Genomic DNA, 19,691 nt, shown 5'->3' on the forward strand with positions numbered 1-19,691 from the left:
ATGATACATTACTTTCCTTACTTAAATTCATAATGTCTATGAAATCTTTGTAACAATTCATATATATTTAGTTATATATATTACTTTTTAAGATCATGTAATGTCAGCGATGCACTAATGGAACACATAATCCACACATCAGTTTTTTTTAATTACATCAATATAATTCAAAATGCTTTGTACTTGAATATGTTTTAATACCAAGTTACTTTTCAATATACAGATGTGAAAGCTTTGCAAGATTTCCAATAAAACTGACAATGTTTGATATTAGATTTTCTTATGATCTTCAGTATTCAATAGATAGAGAGCTGTTCCACTTATGTCCTACAAGTTGACAGTGCTAATAAGTCACACACATCAAATGCCATCAATGTCATGTCGTGATACCTACTGATTGGTAATTTGTAAAATCCAATCATATCCGGTTTGTTGCCAAGATTTCAGTATAGTTAATTAAGTCATGTTGAATGTGCACAATATCTTATAATTATCAATTAGTCCATGTTATGGCTTCTTCAGCTAGTCTCCAATTATTCTGTCTTTCCTTCATGCAACAAGGATACATTTAAATGGGAAATAGCCTGACAGCGTCATGCAGTCTCTACAGCGGATATTGTGCCCACTCACAACAAGAAAGTTGCGAAGCATTAAAAATGTATTTTGATCTTAACATCAGTCATATTCAATCGGATGTTCCTTATTCTGTACTTTGAGACAAATGTAATGATCTAAGAATAACAAGATAGACTGATGTGTTTTTTATGTTTCAATCTGTTCACACAATTTTATGTACTTCTGGATGTAACATAAAGTGGACAAGCCATATTGGGGTCCCAGTTCTGAAAACTGTTTATTCCATAGTTATTTGCTTCTGACAATATATCATTCAACAATGCATGAAAAAGAAATACATATCTGTATAACAAGCGAAATGCACATTAATTCCTTAAACCATGGTTTAACAGTTAACTATATAGTGAAGGGACTTTGAACCCGGGTTCAAAGTGCCGTTTGCACATTAATTCCTTAAACCCGGGTTCAAGACTTTGAACCACGGTTCAAAGTCTCTTAACTATATAGTTAAGAAACGACCAATGAAATCGTGAAATTTGCCTTCTTATTGTGGTTTAAGCTCCGCTGATTGGTTGTCTCTGAATTATGTAGAGAGATTTGTATCTATCTTAGGCCACGACTTTTTTTTTTATTGGTTTACAAAAATTATTTTGAAAATGGTCCATCGGGCGGTCGAAAAAAAAAAAAAAAAAAAAAAACATCATTGGAAAAAAAAGTTAATACTAATAACATCAGAACAAAGACAACATATCTTTTATAACCTTAAACACAGAGACAAACAATCAAATTATGCAATGAAACACATCTATATCTTCAAATGAAATGAGTCCTAACAGCACCTTATGTAACATCAGGCAATTTTAAACACTCCATTACATGACATGCGTTCTTCTCCCATTAAAACGAAAAACTGCGCTTCATTTCCATAATTGGATGCGCACCATTACGCAATGCGATGCCCGTTGCATAAATCTTATATAAGATAAACTACTCATACACCAATTACCCGGTATGTGTTTGCTCTTACTCGACATATGAGATCGTACATGAAAAAAAATTGAGGTAGATCGATCCATGCGTCGTCGCGGTAATGTTTGTCAAAGTTGTTGTTGTCATGAAAACTCGTTGATTTACAACGCAAAACGTCTTATTTGAACTGACGCGAATTAATTTAATCATATTTGTCAACTTCGCTTTTGCTTCATTTTGATAATTTAATCAAAAGTTTAATGTTAGCAAGTGTTTTTTTTACTGGAATTGTAAACAAGGAGTCAGTTAAAGTCTTCCGAAAATGTGCAGTCTGTGTGAATTGACAGTTTGACGTCATCAAAGGAAAGCCGCTTTCTGTCGGAAGCAATAAAGCGACAAATTTCGCGCCGAAAAAATTGGCTTCCTTTGTCTAGCAATCAACATGCCGAATCAATCGTGTGTTTGGTTCTCAATTGCAATCCTCCAATTTAATAAAAGCACGTGCATAGCTCCGCCTTCGAATCTTTTGACGAGAACTGAGGCGGAGTTTAACGGTTAATTGAGCTAGTGTTTTACACAAGTTGAGTTCCGATTTGCCGAAATTACTCGGCCCAAAGCGTTGAAACGACAAATACATTTATCAATGATTTTCCGAGATATACCGATTTGTTCCGATTTCCAAACTTTCTGTACAGTTCTTATAAACTATGGCGGACGTGTTTACAAAATTCCTAAACACATATATCGTAAATAATGGCAGTGTTTTATTGGATTATTTATACTAATTATCAAATACTATCGGGTTTGTTTAATATAATTAACATGTTAAACAATATAGTTGCGTCACAGACACGGAAATAAATTTTGATGGGGTAGACATTTGACTGACGCTGATTTTCTTATTGTCTGTAATTTTTACCCGAAATAAATTTTGAGAAGTGCCCATAAAAGGACTGGTACATAATGTGTCACATTGAAAAATATCCCGATCTCTGCAATTGAATATATGTGAACCAATCGTTGATTGTACTTACTTGATTTTATTCGCAACCGTACTCAAACCGGATCGTTTTTTTTCTCGTTTCGCTCGTTTTGCAGTGCGGTCGGGAATAAAATATTTAAAAAAAAGACGATTTTCCGATTTTATTTTTTTTCCCATTTTCCAAAAATTAGGGTCGGCGGTTTTGTAAACCAAGAAATATAAAAGTCGTGGCCTTAAGACACACTTTGAACTGCGGTTCAAACTCTTGAACTCGGGTTTAAGGAATGAATGTGCAAACGGCACTTTGAACTCAGGTTCAAAGTCTCTTAACCTTATAGTTAACTGTTAAATAATTAATGTGCATTCCGGGCGTCTTAATTCCAGTTTAAGGCTTTGAACCGCAGTTTAAGACTTTGAGACGCAGTTTAAGACTTTGATCTGCAGTTCAAGTCTCTTAACCCTATAGTTCAGAGAGGAATTAATGTGCAAATGGCACTTTGAACTCGGGTTCAATGTTTCTTAACTATATAATTAACAGTTAAATAATTAATGTGCATATCGCGCCTCTTAACCGCAGTATAAGACTTTGAACCGCAGTTCAAAGTCTCTTAACCCTATAGTTAAGAGATGACCAATGAAGTCGCAGCATTTACTATCTAATTGTGGTTTAAGCTTCGCTGATTGGTTGTCTCAGATAACAGATTTGTATCTATTTTTAGACACACTTTGAACACCGGTTCAAAGTCTTGAACCCGAGTTTAAGGAAATAATGTGCAAACGACACTTTGAACCCGGATTCAAAGTCTCTTAACTATATACACTGTAACTCCAATATAGTGCGGTCCGTTGTAACGCTGTGTCCAATATAACGCGGGGGGTCCTTGGATCCCGTTTTTTCTCCAACCTTCCAATTCTGACTCAAATCCATGTTATGCAACTCTCAGAAAATTCAAAGAAGCCGGCGATCACAGCTTGATTGCTTTATCCGTCCGTTTAACTGATTTTAATTGATAAGAGGTTAAACGACACTCGACAGCTAATTGGTGTTAATCTGTTGTGTAATGTCAATAAAGGTGTGAAAACTCGCGAGTCCGTGTTTATTACATGTATTCCCTATCAGAGCAGTTCAGTGCGCTAATTTCAATAAGGCAAGTGCAAGCAGAATAATTATCAAATTAAAGTTATTTAAAACGATTACCCGTTTATGTTTTGTATTTATCGTGTATTGTATTTCATTGTTTAAACTATGCCTGTGTAAGTGTGTTATCGTTTATTATATGCTACACATGCTTGATAAATAAAAATATCTGTGTGTGTGTTTAATGTTTCAGTACGTTTACGAAAAAGAAATTAAAAAATCCTGCACTTTATTTACATGCTAACGCAGTGTAATGGTTAACAGAGATGCACTTAAATTTGTGCCCATTATCAGAAAGTCCACGGAATGCACGTTTTTAACTTGCTGCGTATGACGCAATAAAATATTTCTTTGTACATGTATCGTATTGCATTCAATCTAAATTTAAATTCGCTTGTCCAATGAAAGCTGTGTCCCATAATGCACTGTACTAATTTTTCTGAAAAATGGCGTAGGCATATGAATTTGTTTACGAAATTCATAAACATATTTCTTGTCATAAATGTTTAACATTTTTTTTTTTCATAAGTGATGTTGTAATTATATTTGATTATCAGATAAATGTGCACATTAGAAAAGCGGTATGTATACTGTTATTGTTCGATTCGGTTTATATGCATGTATTTGCGGATGACAACACAGCATGACAATACACAGGACCTATATTATAGTCTATACTTTACCTGTTTTTATAGCCCCCGTAAATAAATAAGCTCAAAACTTATAACGCCATCTGTTTATAGCGCTGTTGCGTGGCTTGGACCCCGTCATGCGCGTTATATTGGAGTTACAGTGTAGTTAACTGTTAAACCGTGGTTTAAGGAATAAATGTGCATTTCGCTTGCCATATATCTGTCCATTGATTAATAACCTTTTGAAGAGTTCATGGGTTATTCATGAACTGTTTTAAGAGGTTGCACACTGTTCATACAGTCAAGAAATTGTTTATGAACATTACATGAAGTCATGAACCCTGTTCACAGGGATGAATATATTTGGTTGCTCTAAACTTAAATTTGTGAATGATTTCCTGAACATGACATCCCAGATTGTGAGTTATAAATAGTCCTAGAATCCTTCACAGGGGAGGTCACCGGGTCAGTACACAGGGGAGGTCACCGGGTCAGTACACAGGGGAGGTCACCGGGTCAGTACTGATAAAAATATTGCAACCCATTTAGAGGCCTAATTTATGGCTTATGATGACATTTGGGCAGAATGAAAATATTGACAATAGTCTAGCCCATATTTGTATCTTGGTCAAGTGGGGTCTAAAAAAAAGGGCAAAAATTCCAAGTCTTTGACAAGTGTTGTACCAATGAACTAAGGAGAGTGCTTCTGTGCCATAATGGCCCTCTTGTTTTAATGTCTATTCAATTTTTAAACTACTTAACTATTTGTTTCTAAGACCAAATTTGAAACGCTATGCTGACCAGAAAGCTGAAAGTGATCCATAAATAATTCATGCAGTTTATAATATTCACCTTGTCAAAGCGTCTTTAATTGACAAATGAATAAAATTGGATTCACAAAGCATTTCTCCTTGCTGAAAACTAGGCCTGCCTTGTTTGAAAGAGATGCCTTATAAATACATTTGGTACATTGTCTGACAATATTGACTTGGGAATCATAAATATTCCATTAATTTCTGGTAACATTTAACGAAAAAACAAACAAGCCATCACTTTGTATTATTTATTGATATTAAATAAAATTAAAAGTGATTAGGTTCCTGCATGTAAGCACAGCCCTCTCTACAATGTGTTCAAAAGATTTGGCATTTGCTTACAGATCTTTGGGGTAGGAGTGACAAGTTTGTTTTTAACATTAACATTTTATGTTAGTACCAGAAGTGGTGAGCATATTTTTGCCTCTTAGTCACAACATTAATTTTAATGATATTGAGATGGTGTGACTCTGACATGAATTTCCTGTATAATTCTTGTTTCCACTTTTTATGTTTGTCAGTCCGTCCTTCCGTCGGCCAATCCCTCCAACAGTCACACTTGTTGAGATCTGAATCGCTTATGATCCCAGTTTAATTTAATCTGAGTTGAAGCATCCCTATAGGGTAGATGACACTTAACGCTTTCATTGAATTATTTGTTTGAAGGAAGTCCTTCTTTAATGAGATAGACAAAATGGCATTGAGAGTCAGTCCTGATTAGACTGTGTTGACTGTAAGCACAAGAATGGCAGGGAGAGTGAGTCCTGATTAGACTGTGTTGACTGTAAGCACAAGAATGGCAGGGAGAGTGAGTCCTGATTAGACTCTGTTAACTGTAAGCACAAGAATGGCAGGGAGAGTGAGTCCTGATTAGACTGTGTTGACTGTAAGCACAAGAATGGCAGGGAGAGTCAGTCCTGATTAGACTGTGTTGACTGTAAGCACAAGAATGGCAGGGAGAGTGAGTCCTGATTAGACTCTGTTGACTGTAAGCACAAGAATGGCAGGGAGAGTGAGTCCTGATTAGACTCTGTTGACTGTAAGCACAAGAATGGCAGGGAGAGTGAGTCCTGATTAGACTGTGTTGACTGTAAGCACAAGAATGGCAGGGAGAGTCAGTCCTGATTAGACTGTGTTGACTGTAAGCACAAGAATGGCAGGGAGAGTCAGTCCTGATTAGACTGTGTTGACTGTAAGCACAAGAATGGCAGGGAGAGTGAGTCCTGATTAGACTGTGTTGACTGTAAGCACAAGAATGGCAGGGAGAGTGAGTCCTGATTAGACTGTGTTGACTGTAAGCACAAGAATGGCAGGGAGAGTCAGTCCTGATTAGACTGTGTTGACTGTAAGCACAAGAATGGCATTGAGAGTCAGTCCTGATTGGACTGTGTTGACTGTAAGCACAAGAATGGCAGGGAGAGTGAGTCCTGATTAGACTCTGTTGACTGTAAGCACAAGAATGGCAGGGAGAGTGAGTCCTGATTAGACTGTGTTGACTGTAAGCACAAGAATGGCAGGGAGAGTGAGTCCTGATTAGACTGTGTTGACTGTAAGCACAAGAATGGCAGGGAGAGTGAGTCCTGATTAGACTGTGTTGACTATAAGCACAAGAATGGCAGGGAGAGTCAGTCCTGATTAGACTGTGTTGACTGTAAGCACAAGAATGGCATTGAGAGTCAGTCCTGATTAGACTGTGTTGACTGTAAGCACAAGAATGGCAGGGAGAGTCAGTCCTGATTAGACTGTGTTGACTGTAAGCACAAGAATGGCAGGGAGAGTCAGTCCTGATTAGACTGTGTTGACTGTAAGCACAAGAATGGCATTGAGAGTCAGTCCTGATTAGACTGTGTTGACTGTAAGCACAAGAATGGCAGGGAGAGTGAGTCCTGATTAGACTGTGTTGACTGTAAGCACAAGAATGGCAGGGAGAGTGAGTCCTGATTAGACTGTGTTGACTGTAAGCACAAGAATGGCAGGGAGAGTGAGTCCTGATTAGACTCTGTTGACTGTAAGCACAAGAATGGCAGGGAGAGTGAGTCCTGATTAGACTGTGTTGACTGTAAGCACAAGAATGGCAGGGAGAGTCAGTCCTGATTAGACTGTGTTGACTGTAAGCACAAGAATGGCAGGGAGAGTCAGTCCTGATTTGACTGTGTTGACTGTAAGCACAAGAATGGCAGGGAGAGTCAGTCCTGATTAGACTGTGTTGACTGTAAGCACAAGAATGGCAGGGAGAGTCAGTCCTGATTAGACTGTGTTGACTGTAAGCACAAGAATGGCAGGGAGAGTCAGTCCTGATTAGACAGTGTTGACTGTAAGCACAAGAATGGCATTGAGAGTCAGTCCTGATTAGACTGTGTTGACTGTAAGCACAAGAATGGCAGGGAGAGTGAGTCCTGATTAGACTCTGTTGACTGTAAGCACAAGAATGGCAGGGAGAGTGAGTCCTGATTAGACTGTGTTGACTGTAAGCACACGAATGGCAATGAGAGTGAGTCCTGATTAGACTCTGTTGACTGTAAGCACAAGAATGGCAGGGAGAGTGAGTCCTGATTAGACTGTGTTGACTGTAAGCACAAGAATGGCAGGGAGAGTCAGTCCTGATTAGACTGTGTTGACTGTAAGCACAAGAATGGCAGGGAGAGTCAGTCCTGATTAGACTGTGTTGACTGTAAGCACAAGAATGGCAGGGAGAGTCAGTCCTGATTTGACTGTGTTGACTGTAAGCACAAGAATGGCAGGGAGAGTCAGTCCTGATTAGACTGTGTTGACTGTAAGCACAAGAATGGCAGGGAGAGTCAGTCCTGATTAGACTGTGTTGACTGTAAGCACAAGAATGGCATTGAGAGTCAGTCCTGATTAGACTGTGTTGACTGTAAGCACAAGAATGGAATGGCAGGGAGAGTCAGTCCTGATTAGACTGTGTTGACTGTAAGCACAAGAATGGCAGGGAGAGTCAGTCCTGATTAGACTGTGTTGACTGTAAGCACAAGAATGGCAGGGAGAGTGAGTCCTGATTAGACTCTGTTGACTGTAAGCACAAGAATGGCAGGGAGAGTGAGTCCTGATTAGACTGTGTTGACTGTAAGCACAAGAATGGCAGGGAGAGTCAGTCCTGATTAGACTGTGTTGACTGTAAGCACAAGAATGGCAGGGAGAGTCAGTCCTGATTAGACTGTGTTGACTGTAAGCACAAGAATGGCAGTGGGAGTCAGTCCTGATTAGACTGTGTTGACTGTAAGCACAAGAATTGCAGGAAGAGTCAGTCCTGATTAGACTGTGTTGACTGTAAGCACAAGAATGGCATTGAGAGTCAGTCCTGATTAGACTGTGTTGACTGTAAGCACAAGAATGGCAGGGAGAGTCAGTCCTGATTAGACTGTGTTGACTGTAAGCACAAGAATGGCAGGGAGAGTCAGTCCTGATTAGACTGTGTTGACTGTAAGCACAAGAATGGCAGGGAGAGTCAGTCCTGATTAGACTGTGTTGATTGTAAGCACAATAATGGCAGGGAGAGTAAGTCCTGATTAGACTGTGTTGACTGTTAGCACAAGAATGGCAGGGAGAGTCAGTCCTGATTAGACTGTGTTGACTGTAAGCACAAGAATGGCAGGGAGAGTCAGTCCTGATTAAACTGTGTTGACTGTAAGCACAAGAATGGCAGGGAGAGTCAGTCCTGATTAGACTGTGTTGACTGTAAGCACAAGAATGGCAGGGAGAGTCAGTCCTGATTAGACTGTGTTGACTGTTAGCACAAGATTGGCAGGGAGAGTGAGTCCTGATTAGACTGTGTTGACTGTAAGCACAAGAATGGCAGGGAGAGACAGTCCTGATTAGACTGTGTTGACTGTAAGCACAAGAATGGCAGGGAGAGTCAGTCCTGATTAGACTGTGTTGACTGTAAGCACAAGAATGGCAGGGAGAGTGAGTCCTGATTAGACTGTGTTGACTGTAAGCACAAGAATGGCAGGGAGAGTGAGTCCTGATTAGACTGTGTTGACTGTTAGCACAAGAATGGCAGGGAGAGTCAGTCCTGATTAGACTGTGTTGACTGTTAGCACAAGAATGGCAGGGAGAGTCAGTCCTGATTAGACTGTGTTGACTGTAAGCACAAGAATGGCAGGGAGAGTCAGTCCTGATTAGACTGTGTTGACTGTAAGCACAAGAATGGCAGGGAGAGTCAGTCCTGATTAGACTGTGTTGACTGTAAGCACAAGAATGGCAGGGAGAGTCAGTCCTGATTAGACTGTGTTGACTGTAAGCACAAGAATGGCAGGGAGAGTGAGTCCTGATTAGACTGTGTTGACTGTAAGCACAAGAATGGCAGGGAGAGTCAGTCCTGATTAGACTGTGTTGACTGTAAGCACAAGAATGGCAGGGAGAGTCAGTCCTGATTAGACTGTGTTGACTGTTAGCACAAGAATGGCAGGGAGAGTCAGTCCTGATTAGACTGTGTTGACTGTAAGCACAAGAATGGCAGGGAGAGTCAGTCCTGATTAGACTGTGTTGACTGTAAGCACAAGAATGGCAGGGAGAGTCAGTCCTGATTAGACTGTGTTGACTGTAAGCGCAAGAATGGCAGGGAGAGTCAGTCCTGATTAGACTGTGTTGACTGTAAGCACAAGAATGGCAGGGAGAGTCAGTCCTGATTAGACTGTGTTGACTGTAAGCACAATAATGGCAGGGAGAGTCAGTCCTGATTAGACTGTGTTGACTGTAAGCACAAGAATGGCAGGGAGAGTCAGTCCTGATTAGACTGTGTTGACTGTAAGCACAAGAATGGCAGGGAGAGTCAGTCCTGATTAGACTGTGTTGACTGTAAGCACAAGAATGGCAGGGAGAGTCAGTCCTGATTAGACTGTGTTGACTGTAAGCACAATAATGGCAGGGAGAGTCAGTCCTGATTAGACTGTGTTGACTGTAAGCACAAGAATGGCAGGGAGAGTCAGTCCTGATTAGACTGTGTTGACTGTAAGCACAAGAATGGCAGGGAGAGTCAGTCCTGATTAGACTGTGTTGACTGTAAGCACAAGAATGGCAGGGAGAGTCAGTCCTGATTAGACTGTGTTGACTGTAAGCACAAGAATGGCAGGGAGAGTCAGTCCTGATTAGACTGTGTTGACTGTAAGCACAAGAATGGCAGGGAGAGTCAGTCCTGATTAGACTGTGTTGACTGTAAGCACAAGAATGGCAGGGAGAGTCAGTCCTGATTAGACTGTGTTGACTGTAAGCACAAGAATGGCAGGGAGAGTCAGTCCTGATTAGACTGTGTTGACTGTAAGCACAAGAATGGCAGGGAGAGTCAGTCCTGATTAGACTGTGTTGACTGTAAGCACAAGAATGGCAGGGAGAGTCAGTCCTGATTAGACTGTGTTGACTGTTAGCACAAGAATGGCAGGGAGAGTCAGTCCTGATTAGACTGTGTTGACTGTAAGCACAAGAATGGCAGGGAGAGTCAGTCCTGATTAGACTGTGTTGACTGTAAGCACAAGAATGGCAGGGAGAGTCAGTCCTGATTAGACTGTGTTGACTGTAAGCACAAGAATGGCAGGGAGAGTCAGTCCTGATTAGACTGTGTTGACTGTTAGCACAAGAATGGCAGGGAGAGTCAGTCCTGATTAGACTGTGTTGACTGTAAGGACAAGAATGGCAGGGAGAGTCAGTCCTGATTAGACTGTGTTGACTGTAAGCACAAGAATGGCAGGGAGAGTCAGTCCTGATTAGACTGTGTTGACTGTAAGCACAAGAATGGCAGGGAGAGTCAGTCCTGATTAGACTGTGTTGACTGTAAGCACAAGAATGGCAGGGAGAGTCAGTCCTGATTAGACTGTGTTGACTGTAAGCACAAGAATGGCAGGGAGAGTCAGTCCTGATTAGACTGTGTTGACTGTAAGCACAAGAATGGCAGGGAGAGTCAGTCCTGATTAGACTGTGTTGACTGTAAGCACAAGAATGGCAGGGAGAGTGAGTCCTGATTAGACTGTGTTGACTGTAAGCACAAGAATGGCAGGGAGAGTCAGTCCTGATTAGACTGTGTTGACTGTAAGCACAAGAATGGCAGGGAGAGTCAGTCCTGATTAGACTGTGTTGACTGTAAGCACAAGAATGGCAGGGAGAGTCAGTCCTGATTAGACTGTGTTGACTGTAAGCACAAGAATGGCAGGGAGAGTCAGTCCTGATTAGACTGTGTTGACTGTAAGCACAAGAATGGCAGGGAGAGTCAGTCCTGATTAGACTGTGTTGACTGTAAGCACAAGAATGGCAGGGAGAGTCAGTCCTGATTAGACTGTGTTGACTGTAAGCACAAGAATGGCAGGGAGAGTCAGTCCTGATTAGACTGTGTTGACTGTAAGCACAAGAATGGCAGGGAGAGTGAGTCCTGATTAGACTGTGTTGACTGTAAGCACAAGAATGGCAGGGAGAGTCAGTCCTGATTAGACTGTGTTGACTGTAAGCACAAGAATGGCAGGGAGAGTCAGTCCTGATTAGACTGTGTTGACTGTAAGCACAAGAATGGCAGGGAGAGTGAGTCCTGATTAGACTGTGTTGACTGTAAGCACAAGAATGGCAGGGAGAGTCAGTCCTGATTAGACTGTGTTGACTGTAAGCACAAGAATGGCAGGGAGAGTGAGTCCTGATTAGACTGTGTTGACTGTAAGCACAAGAATGGCAGGGAGAGTGAGTCCTGATTAGACTGTGTTGACTGTAAGCACAAGAATGGCAGGGAGAGTCAGTCCTGATTAGACTGTGTTGACTGTAAGCACAAGAATGGCAGGGAGAGTCAGTCCTGATTAGACTGTGTTGACTGTAAGCACAAGAATGGCAGGGAGAGTCAGTCCTGATTAGACTGTGTTGACTGTAAGCACAAGAATGAAGCCCTCTTTTCCCAGAATGCGTCTCATTAATTATATTTAAAAGGTTTATTATTCATAGTTTTATTTTATTATTGAAATCCCATGTCATAAATAGATGACAAAAGGAGCATAGCGCATGTATTGGAACTAAGGCAGATTTTTTCAATTCAAAAGAGCTAATTCACACATTGGCAATAATACATATTTCTAAAACTTTAATTGAATAGTATAGTTTTGCTACTTGACAACTTGTGAAAAAGTTACATTTAACATCCTTGCATGTACTCATATTGTCATGCATATATAGATATTTGCTAATGATATTTATAATGTCACCCTTGCAATTATGTTTCATGAGTGATTATAAAAGACACACTTGGGAATGGTGGACTCTCATTCATCAATATCTATGTCACATTTGGGAATAATGCCATCTTCAATATAGGTCATACTCACTTTATTTTATAGCATTTTATCACGACATGTTTTTCCAGAGATAATGAGAGAACTGACCTGCCAGCAGGGTATTGTGCGGAGATTCAGAGGTTCAGACTTGTGGTTTTGTGTGTGGATTGGTTGAATGCAATTTTTTTATACCTGACAGAGCTTGAAGTTCAATATTCAAATCTTCGTTTAGAGATTTTGTCCAAAGATTTACTACTCTTACAAATATGTAATAGTACATTGGAAGCCTCAGTCCACAAATACTGGGAAAAACAAATTTGTATAGACTGATTCTAGTGAAAATCTAACTTATCAAAATATAAAAAATGCATTTAAATTGTTTTAATAATGACAATTTTACAAGTTCTTATTGTTTCGCTTCTTAGGCAAAAGCTTGTGATGCTTCTGGAGTAAGTACACTGTCGTACATAAAATGTATATTTCATGGGCACCAAATTACTCCAAAGTATTTTAATAATACTCCTCATTTAATGTGTGTCTTACAAAAGAAATCGTTTTCAATGTAACAAAATAATTTTCTTTCATAAGAACTTATACTTATTTAGCTTGTATTAAATTATTTTTGGTGGATAGAACCTTTAGTTCATTAATATGTTTTGGCTTAATTCATAAAAATAACAAAATTAGTACAAATAAGTACAAAGAACTTCTTTATTTTTTTTAATTATATAAGTGCACCAAAAGCAATATTTTTTTTAATTCTATTGGAACTGAGCCTTCTTCTACCTAGTATGTAAACTTATTAATTTTCATATAGGGTAACTTGTTAAAAGTCATAAGTCTTTTGCAACAGCATGTCAGATTAAAGGTCACACTTTCAAGGTCAACACTTTGTGTAGAGTATAATTTTGTCCAGAAGGTCAGTGACATGAAAGAACAATATCTATTTTCAAGATCTCAGTTTGAGGTCAAAGGTTAACTCAAGAAATCAACTCCAGTCAATATTAGTTTAAAATGTAGTAAGGTCAGCATAAATAGGATTTTCACATAACTTTGGCCACAAATGAGGGTCATGATTCACATGTTTTCCAATTATACCATCAACACAAATTCTTTAGTGACATACTTATTTTGGAACATTTGGTTGTGAAAGTAGATATGAAAATGCACTAAATAATATTAACTATATATCAATCTTATGACACAAATAGTCAAAACAATGTCATTATACTGATCAGGGTGTGAAATTTAGCTGTTAGTTTTTAAGTTTGTTGTTATTTTTTAATGTTATTAGGGTTTGATAAAAAAAATCTATTAAAGCAATTGAGTATTGGTCTGAGGACTCATTGATCTTAAACAGAGTACAGAGGTACATATTAGGGGTACAGGTTATATGTAATACAATGTTGTCATTTATCACCATTTATTGCTTTGTTATTATTCTTTTTTATATTCTCTTGTGCATTTCCTCTTGCCTTTATCCTGCCTTAATGCAGCATTTGATGATGCATTGAATCGATAGGGACTTAATGTAGCAATCCAACTTGCAAATGAAATGAATGTCATTTAAATAGAAGCAATACAGTATTGCAAGTGTACTATCTTCAGTGAAAAACTAGCAGTAGACAACATCTGAATATACAGTATTGTTTTGTTTGTCATATTTCTATGAAGGCACATAGAAAGCTCAGGAACAATTTGGTGCTAATAATGGGGTGGGTGCTAACGCAATATTTTTAACCCTATTCCACTTAGATATGTATTTTCAGGCATTTGTAGACCTTTAGAAAGACCTTTCTTACTAGATTCAAGTTTTTAAGGCTTAATTTTCAACACTGAGATACTGATGAGCAGCAAACAGCATAAAACCTGAACTGACTGTGAGTTACTCGCAGACTGTTCTGGTTTTATGCTGTTTGCACATAGCTATTTTCACTTTGCTTCTAAGGTCAGATAAATAATTAAATGGAATAAATTTATAGGGTTCAGCAAAAATTTAACTTTAATTAAAGCAGGTATATATAATTAAGATCTTAACAAAAAGTCAAAACAGATAAAATATTCATGAATAAAGATCAGAACAAAAGTGCAGAAGAAGTCATACTAGAAAATCAATAACATGTATAAAGTTTTATATAATAACAAATCATTTTCTCCTGTACAGTAGCAATCTCATTCGTGTACAAACCACGTTGTATTTTTTATTTAAAATTCCTTGTTCACATTCATGAATTAGTTTAAGATTGAGAAAAACAAATTTACATAAAAAATCTTATATAGGCCCTTTTAGATATCTTATCGTTAACAGCCATCATATTGCAGAACATACAGCTTGCCATCATTGAATTGTATTGCATGCAGAAGGCAAGGTATATAGCCTGATAGTTAATCCTTGGAGATATGTATGAAACCACTGAACATTAGTTGATCTCTGCTTGGGGGTTTTGACCCAAACCAATTGTCTATGGAATCACAAAATGTCTAGGTTGGAATGGAATTAATTTTTTAATGAAATAGTTACATGATCATTTCAATATAGGAGGTCAGGTTTTCATGGAGTAAACATGGTAATGCATTTCAATTTAAGCAATTTTTTTTCAGCATAGCTGTCTAACCCAGCTTTTCACCTTAGCTGACCTTTGTAAGTGTCCAATCAATTGGAATATAAAATTTCCCGCTTGTAGGCTTGAAACTTTTCGAAAAAGAAAATGTGCAATCTTCAAACCCCATTTTACTTCATCATCTCATCTTCACCAAACAGCTTTCTCCAGGCGTCTCAGTTCTGGGCGACTCCCTCTAGCTGCCCCCATGTTTGGCCCATCCGCTTAGCATCTGCATCTAGGTCACTGAGCCAGGTGTTTCTAGGCCACCCTCTCTTCCTTTTCCCTTGGGGGTTCCATGTGAGGGATTGCCATGTCGTATTGGATGCAGCCTTGTGAAGGGTGTGGCCTATCCACCTCCAACGTCTCTGAAGGATGTCTTCTTCAACTGGCTGATTGTTTGGTCTTCTTCATAACTTTTCGTTAGAGATCTTGTCTGGCCAGTGGATCTTGAGGATCTTCCTGAGGCAGGTTTTAATGAAGACCTGTATTTTCTTTATGGTGGTTACAGTGGTTCTCCAGGTTTTTGCTCCATAAAGGAGTAGCCGCTTCATGATGGTATTGAAGAGTCTAATCTTGGTGGTGATGCCAACTGCGCTGGACCCCAGATGTTCTTCGGCTGATGGAAGGCTGCTTGTGCTTTACCAATGTGGGTTCTGACATCTGCATCCGTTCCTCTCTGGTTGTCCAGAATGCTGCCGAGATAGTTGAAGCTGTCCACCTCCTCCAGCGCCTAACCTTGGACTGTGATGGGTGTGTTGTTGGATGCGTTAGTCCTGAACACCTTGCTCTTCCTTCTGTTGATGGTGAGGCCCAGTTTAGCTACCATGTTTGTCTTTTCCTGCATCTGTTGTTGAGTGTGGGAGAGAAGAGCCAAATCATTGGCAAAGTTGATGTCTTCCAGCTGTTCCCAGAGTGTCCACTGAATTCCATTCCGCTTCTGCTCCGTTGATGTCTTCATTACCCAGTCTATGGCCAGCAAGAACAGGAAAGGTGAGAGTAAACAGCCTTGCCTCACACCAGTTCTCACTTCAAAGGCATCTGTGTGCTGCCTGCCATGAACAATTCTGCAGGTCATTCCCTCATAAGACTTCCTGATGATGTTGGTGATCTTTTTTGGCACTCGGTAGTGCCTCATAAGTCTCCAGAGGAACTCCCGGTCAACGCTGTCGAACGCCTTTTCATAGTCAATAAAGTTGAATTCCACTTTCACTTTCCACCTCCACAACGGCGAATTCCACTCCAGAGATTGTTTCCGAATGATGTGCAGGGTTGTGATCTGATCCGTGCACGATCTCTCCTTTCGGAAGCCTGCTTGTTGGTCATGGAGATGCGGGTCTGCTGCGTCTTTCATTCGGTTCAGCAGGATGCGATTAAACACCTTTCCTGGGATGGACAACAGTGTGATTCCTTGGTAGTTGGAGCAGGAACTGAGGTCACCTTTTTTGGGAAGCTTGATGAGGTAACCCTCTTTCCACTCTGTTGGGATTTCTTCTTCTTCCCATATCTTGCTGAAGAGCGGGTGTAGTAGCTCCACACTGGTCTCCACAACAGTCTTAAGCGCTTCTGCCAGTATGCTGTCAGGTCCTGCAGATTTGCCGTTCTTCCATTGCTTGATGGCGCTGCTGATCTCTGCCTTTGTGGGAGTGAAGCATTTGATCAGCAGATTGCTTGTAGCTGGCAGAATCTCCGGTTCACAGGGGCTGGCCTGTTGAGTAGCTGCTGGAAGTGCTCAATTCACCTCTTCTTCTGCCCTTCATCATCTGGTATTACTCCTTCATTTTAGAGCCTTACTGGCCTCTCTGGCTTGGCAACTTTCCTGCTAATCTCTTGGTGATGGAGTACAGATCTTTAGCTCTGTTCTGATTGGCTGCCTCTTCTGCTTCTGTTGCAAGCATCTCTAGGTAGTTCCTCTTGTCTTCTCTAATACTCGGCTTAACGCTCCTATTTGCTTCAGTGAACTCTTCTTGTGCTTTCACTTCTGCGGCTCGTGTTCTGCTGTTGTTTGCACTTGCCTTCTTGTCTTGTTTTTCCGCAATTTTTTGAAGCGTCTCTGCTGATTTCCACTCCTTGTGGGTGTAAGACTTGGAGCCCAGTACTTCTTGGCATGTTGAAGTCACTGCTTCTTTAATGTTCTGCCACTTCTGCTCATCGTCCCTACTTCAAGCAGCTCCTCTAGGACCTGGAACTTGTTGGAGAGAGTGACCTTGAACTCTTCTTGCTTCCAGGTGTCTTTCAGAGTGGCAGTTTTGTACCTTTGTGTTGGTTGGGCCCCCCTGTCCAACTCTTCTTCAGCTTAAGTTTCAACCAGGCAACAAGGAGATGATGGTCCGAAGCCACGTCTGCTCTTAGCTTGACACGAACATCTTGAAGAGAGCGACGAAACTTCCTTGCAATGCACAAGTGGTCAATCTGGTTCTCAATTGACAGGTCTGGTGACACCCAAGTTGCCTTGTGTATCCTTCTGTGATGGAAAACACTTCCTCCGATGACCAGGTTACTTCTGCTGCAAAGGTCGACGAATCTCTCCCTGCTTTTATTCATCTCGCCTAACCCTTGCTTTCCCATGATCTCCTCATATGCTCAGTTGTCACTGCCAATCGTGGCGTTGAAGTCACCCATTAGAATGATGATGTTTCTCTTTGGTCTGTCTTGTATGATGGTTGACAGTCTATTGTAGAAGTTGTCATTCTCATCCTCTTTACTGTCGTATGTTGGGGCCTAGCACTGGATTATGTCCACGTTGATTCTCTTCTTCTTTGATCCGATTTCCGTGTGCCTCCCACCCGATGAGCGCTCTTTAATTATGCTCTCCAAAATCTATTTTGGGGGGAGCATATAGTCGCCGCTTTGTCTGTCCGTGTGTGTGTGTGTGTGTGTGCGTCCGTGCACAATTTTTGTCCGGGCTATTTCTCAGCTTTATGGGAAGCTTTACTACCAAGAGGAGATGTGCATATTATCAGCGGGTTCTGGTTGGACGATTTTTCACAGAATTATGGCCCTTTGAAATTTTCTGTTAACTGTACATATAGTGCAATTCTTGTCCGGGCTATTTCGCAGCAACTAATGACCGGAATTCAATGGAACTTAATGGAAAGCTTCACTACCAAGAGGACATGCCTTTTTTTTATTGTGCATATTACAGCTGGTTCTGGTCGGATGATTTTCCACAGAGTTATGGCCCTTTGAAATTTTCCATTAACTGTACATATAGTGCAATTCTTGTCCAGGCTATTTCTCAGCAACTAATGACCAGAACTCAATGAAACTTTATGGGAAGCTTCACTACCAAGAGGAGATGTGCATATTATCAGCCGGTTCTCGTCGGATGATTTTTCACAGAGTTATGGCCCTTTAAAATGTTCTATTGTACATATAGTGCAATTCTTGTCCAAGCTATTTCTCAGCAACTTATTACGGGAATTCAATGAAACTTTATGGGAAGCTTCACTACCAAGAGGAGATGTGCATATTATCAGCCAGTTATGGTCTGATGATTTTTCACAGAGTTATGGCCCTTCGAAATTTTCTATAAACTGTACATATAGTGCAATTCTTGTCCAGGCTATTTCTTCCCAACTACTGACTGGAATTCAATGAAGCTCTACGAGAAGCTTAACTACCTTGAGGATATGCGCATGTTATTTGTGGGTTCTGGTTAGATGATTTATTTAGAGAGCTATGGCCCTTTGAAAATTTTAAGTTGCTAAACCATCCATCGTATTATTTTGTCCAAAGTTATGCCCCTCAAGACGTTTCCTTTTATCTGAATATATAGTGCAATATTTTGACAAAAAAACCTTTGAGGAGGATCACCCGTTTCTGACGGTTTCTTGTATTAACATGTTATTCAAATGAATTCCTATTTTGGGAAGTATATGGTATGAAAAGGGATGCTACAGTGCTTTTTGCAACTATGTTAATTGCGTGTTCAGCATGAAACAATTTTATCTCTAATAATAAAGCTTGAGGTATAGAACAGTTTCACACTTAACTATCAACATGAATACAGTTTGTGTGTGCCCCTTTATATTTAGAAAATTGTCAGCGCCAAAGCGTTTTTACTTAAAGGCTGTATTCTCATATCTAGTAATTACTACCATATTGCATTCTGTTCACTCGTTTATTTTAGATCATTTAAGTATTGTTGTTCAATAACCTGATATTCGCTCTGACAAAAATAATTTAAATTGTTTTCTAAATTGACCGTCAAACTTGTAAATGTATAAAGCTTTAAACAAGCCATCATTCCAGCAGTGAAGTTGTTACCTCACTTTAATGCTTTGCAGTCCAACCCACAAGGCATCAAGGTCAGTTCGCAGTCAGTAACAAAATTGTTTTATAAACGCTATTGCCTTTACTAGGGGAACTTGAAGTTCATTTTGATCAAAGAGATATAGTCAATGATGATATCCTGTGATATTATTATCGTATGTCAATCATAGATTCTTAATGTGTTTTAAACAATTACATGATAAGTACCAGTTTTGATTAATTAGATTAGACATATTTCAGCATATAGACCGATTTATTAAGCATGAGCGTGATGATCCATGAGATATTGAAAATCTAATAAAATAGCAATGTCTGACAAACCACTAAAACAGGTCTGTTCGAAGAACGTGCTAATCAATATTTCAAATATGTACGGATAATTTGTGTGTTGCCGGCTGACCTGTTATATGCTTTCATTTATTTTCATTCTTCTTGTGTTTTTCTA

The 19,691-nt window shown here is 39.8% G+C and overlaps 1 protein-coding gene across 1 annotated transcript; it reads right to left on the minus strand.

The window, feature by feature from the left end:
- Positions 1-15,147: 15,147 nt before the first annotated feature.
- On the minus strand, positions 15,148-16,325 carry LOC127852600 (uncharacterized). The gene is made up of 2 exons (XM_052386551.1): positions 16,002-16,325; positions 15,148-15,303 (listed from the first exon to the last, which is right to left on the minus strand). The coding sequence occupies exons 1-2, from the start codon at positions 16,323-16,325 to the stop codon at positions 15,148-15,150; spliced, it is 480 nt and encodes a 159-aa protein (XP_052242511.1).
- Between the last annotated feature and the right edge of the window lie 3,366 nt (positions 16,326-19,691).

This window comes from Dreissena polymorpha, chromosome 12, assembly GCF_020536995.1.
Source record: "Dreissena polymorpha isolate Duluth1 chromosome 12, UMN_Dpol_1.0, whole genome shotgun sequence".
NCBI lineage: Eukaryota > Metazoa > Mollusca > Bivalvia > Myida > Dreissenidae > Dreissena > Dreissena polymorpha.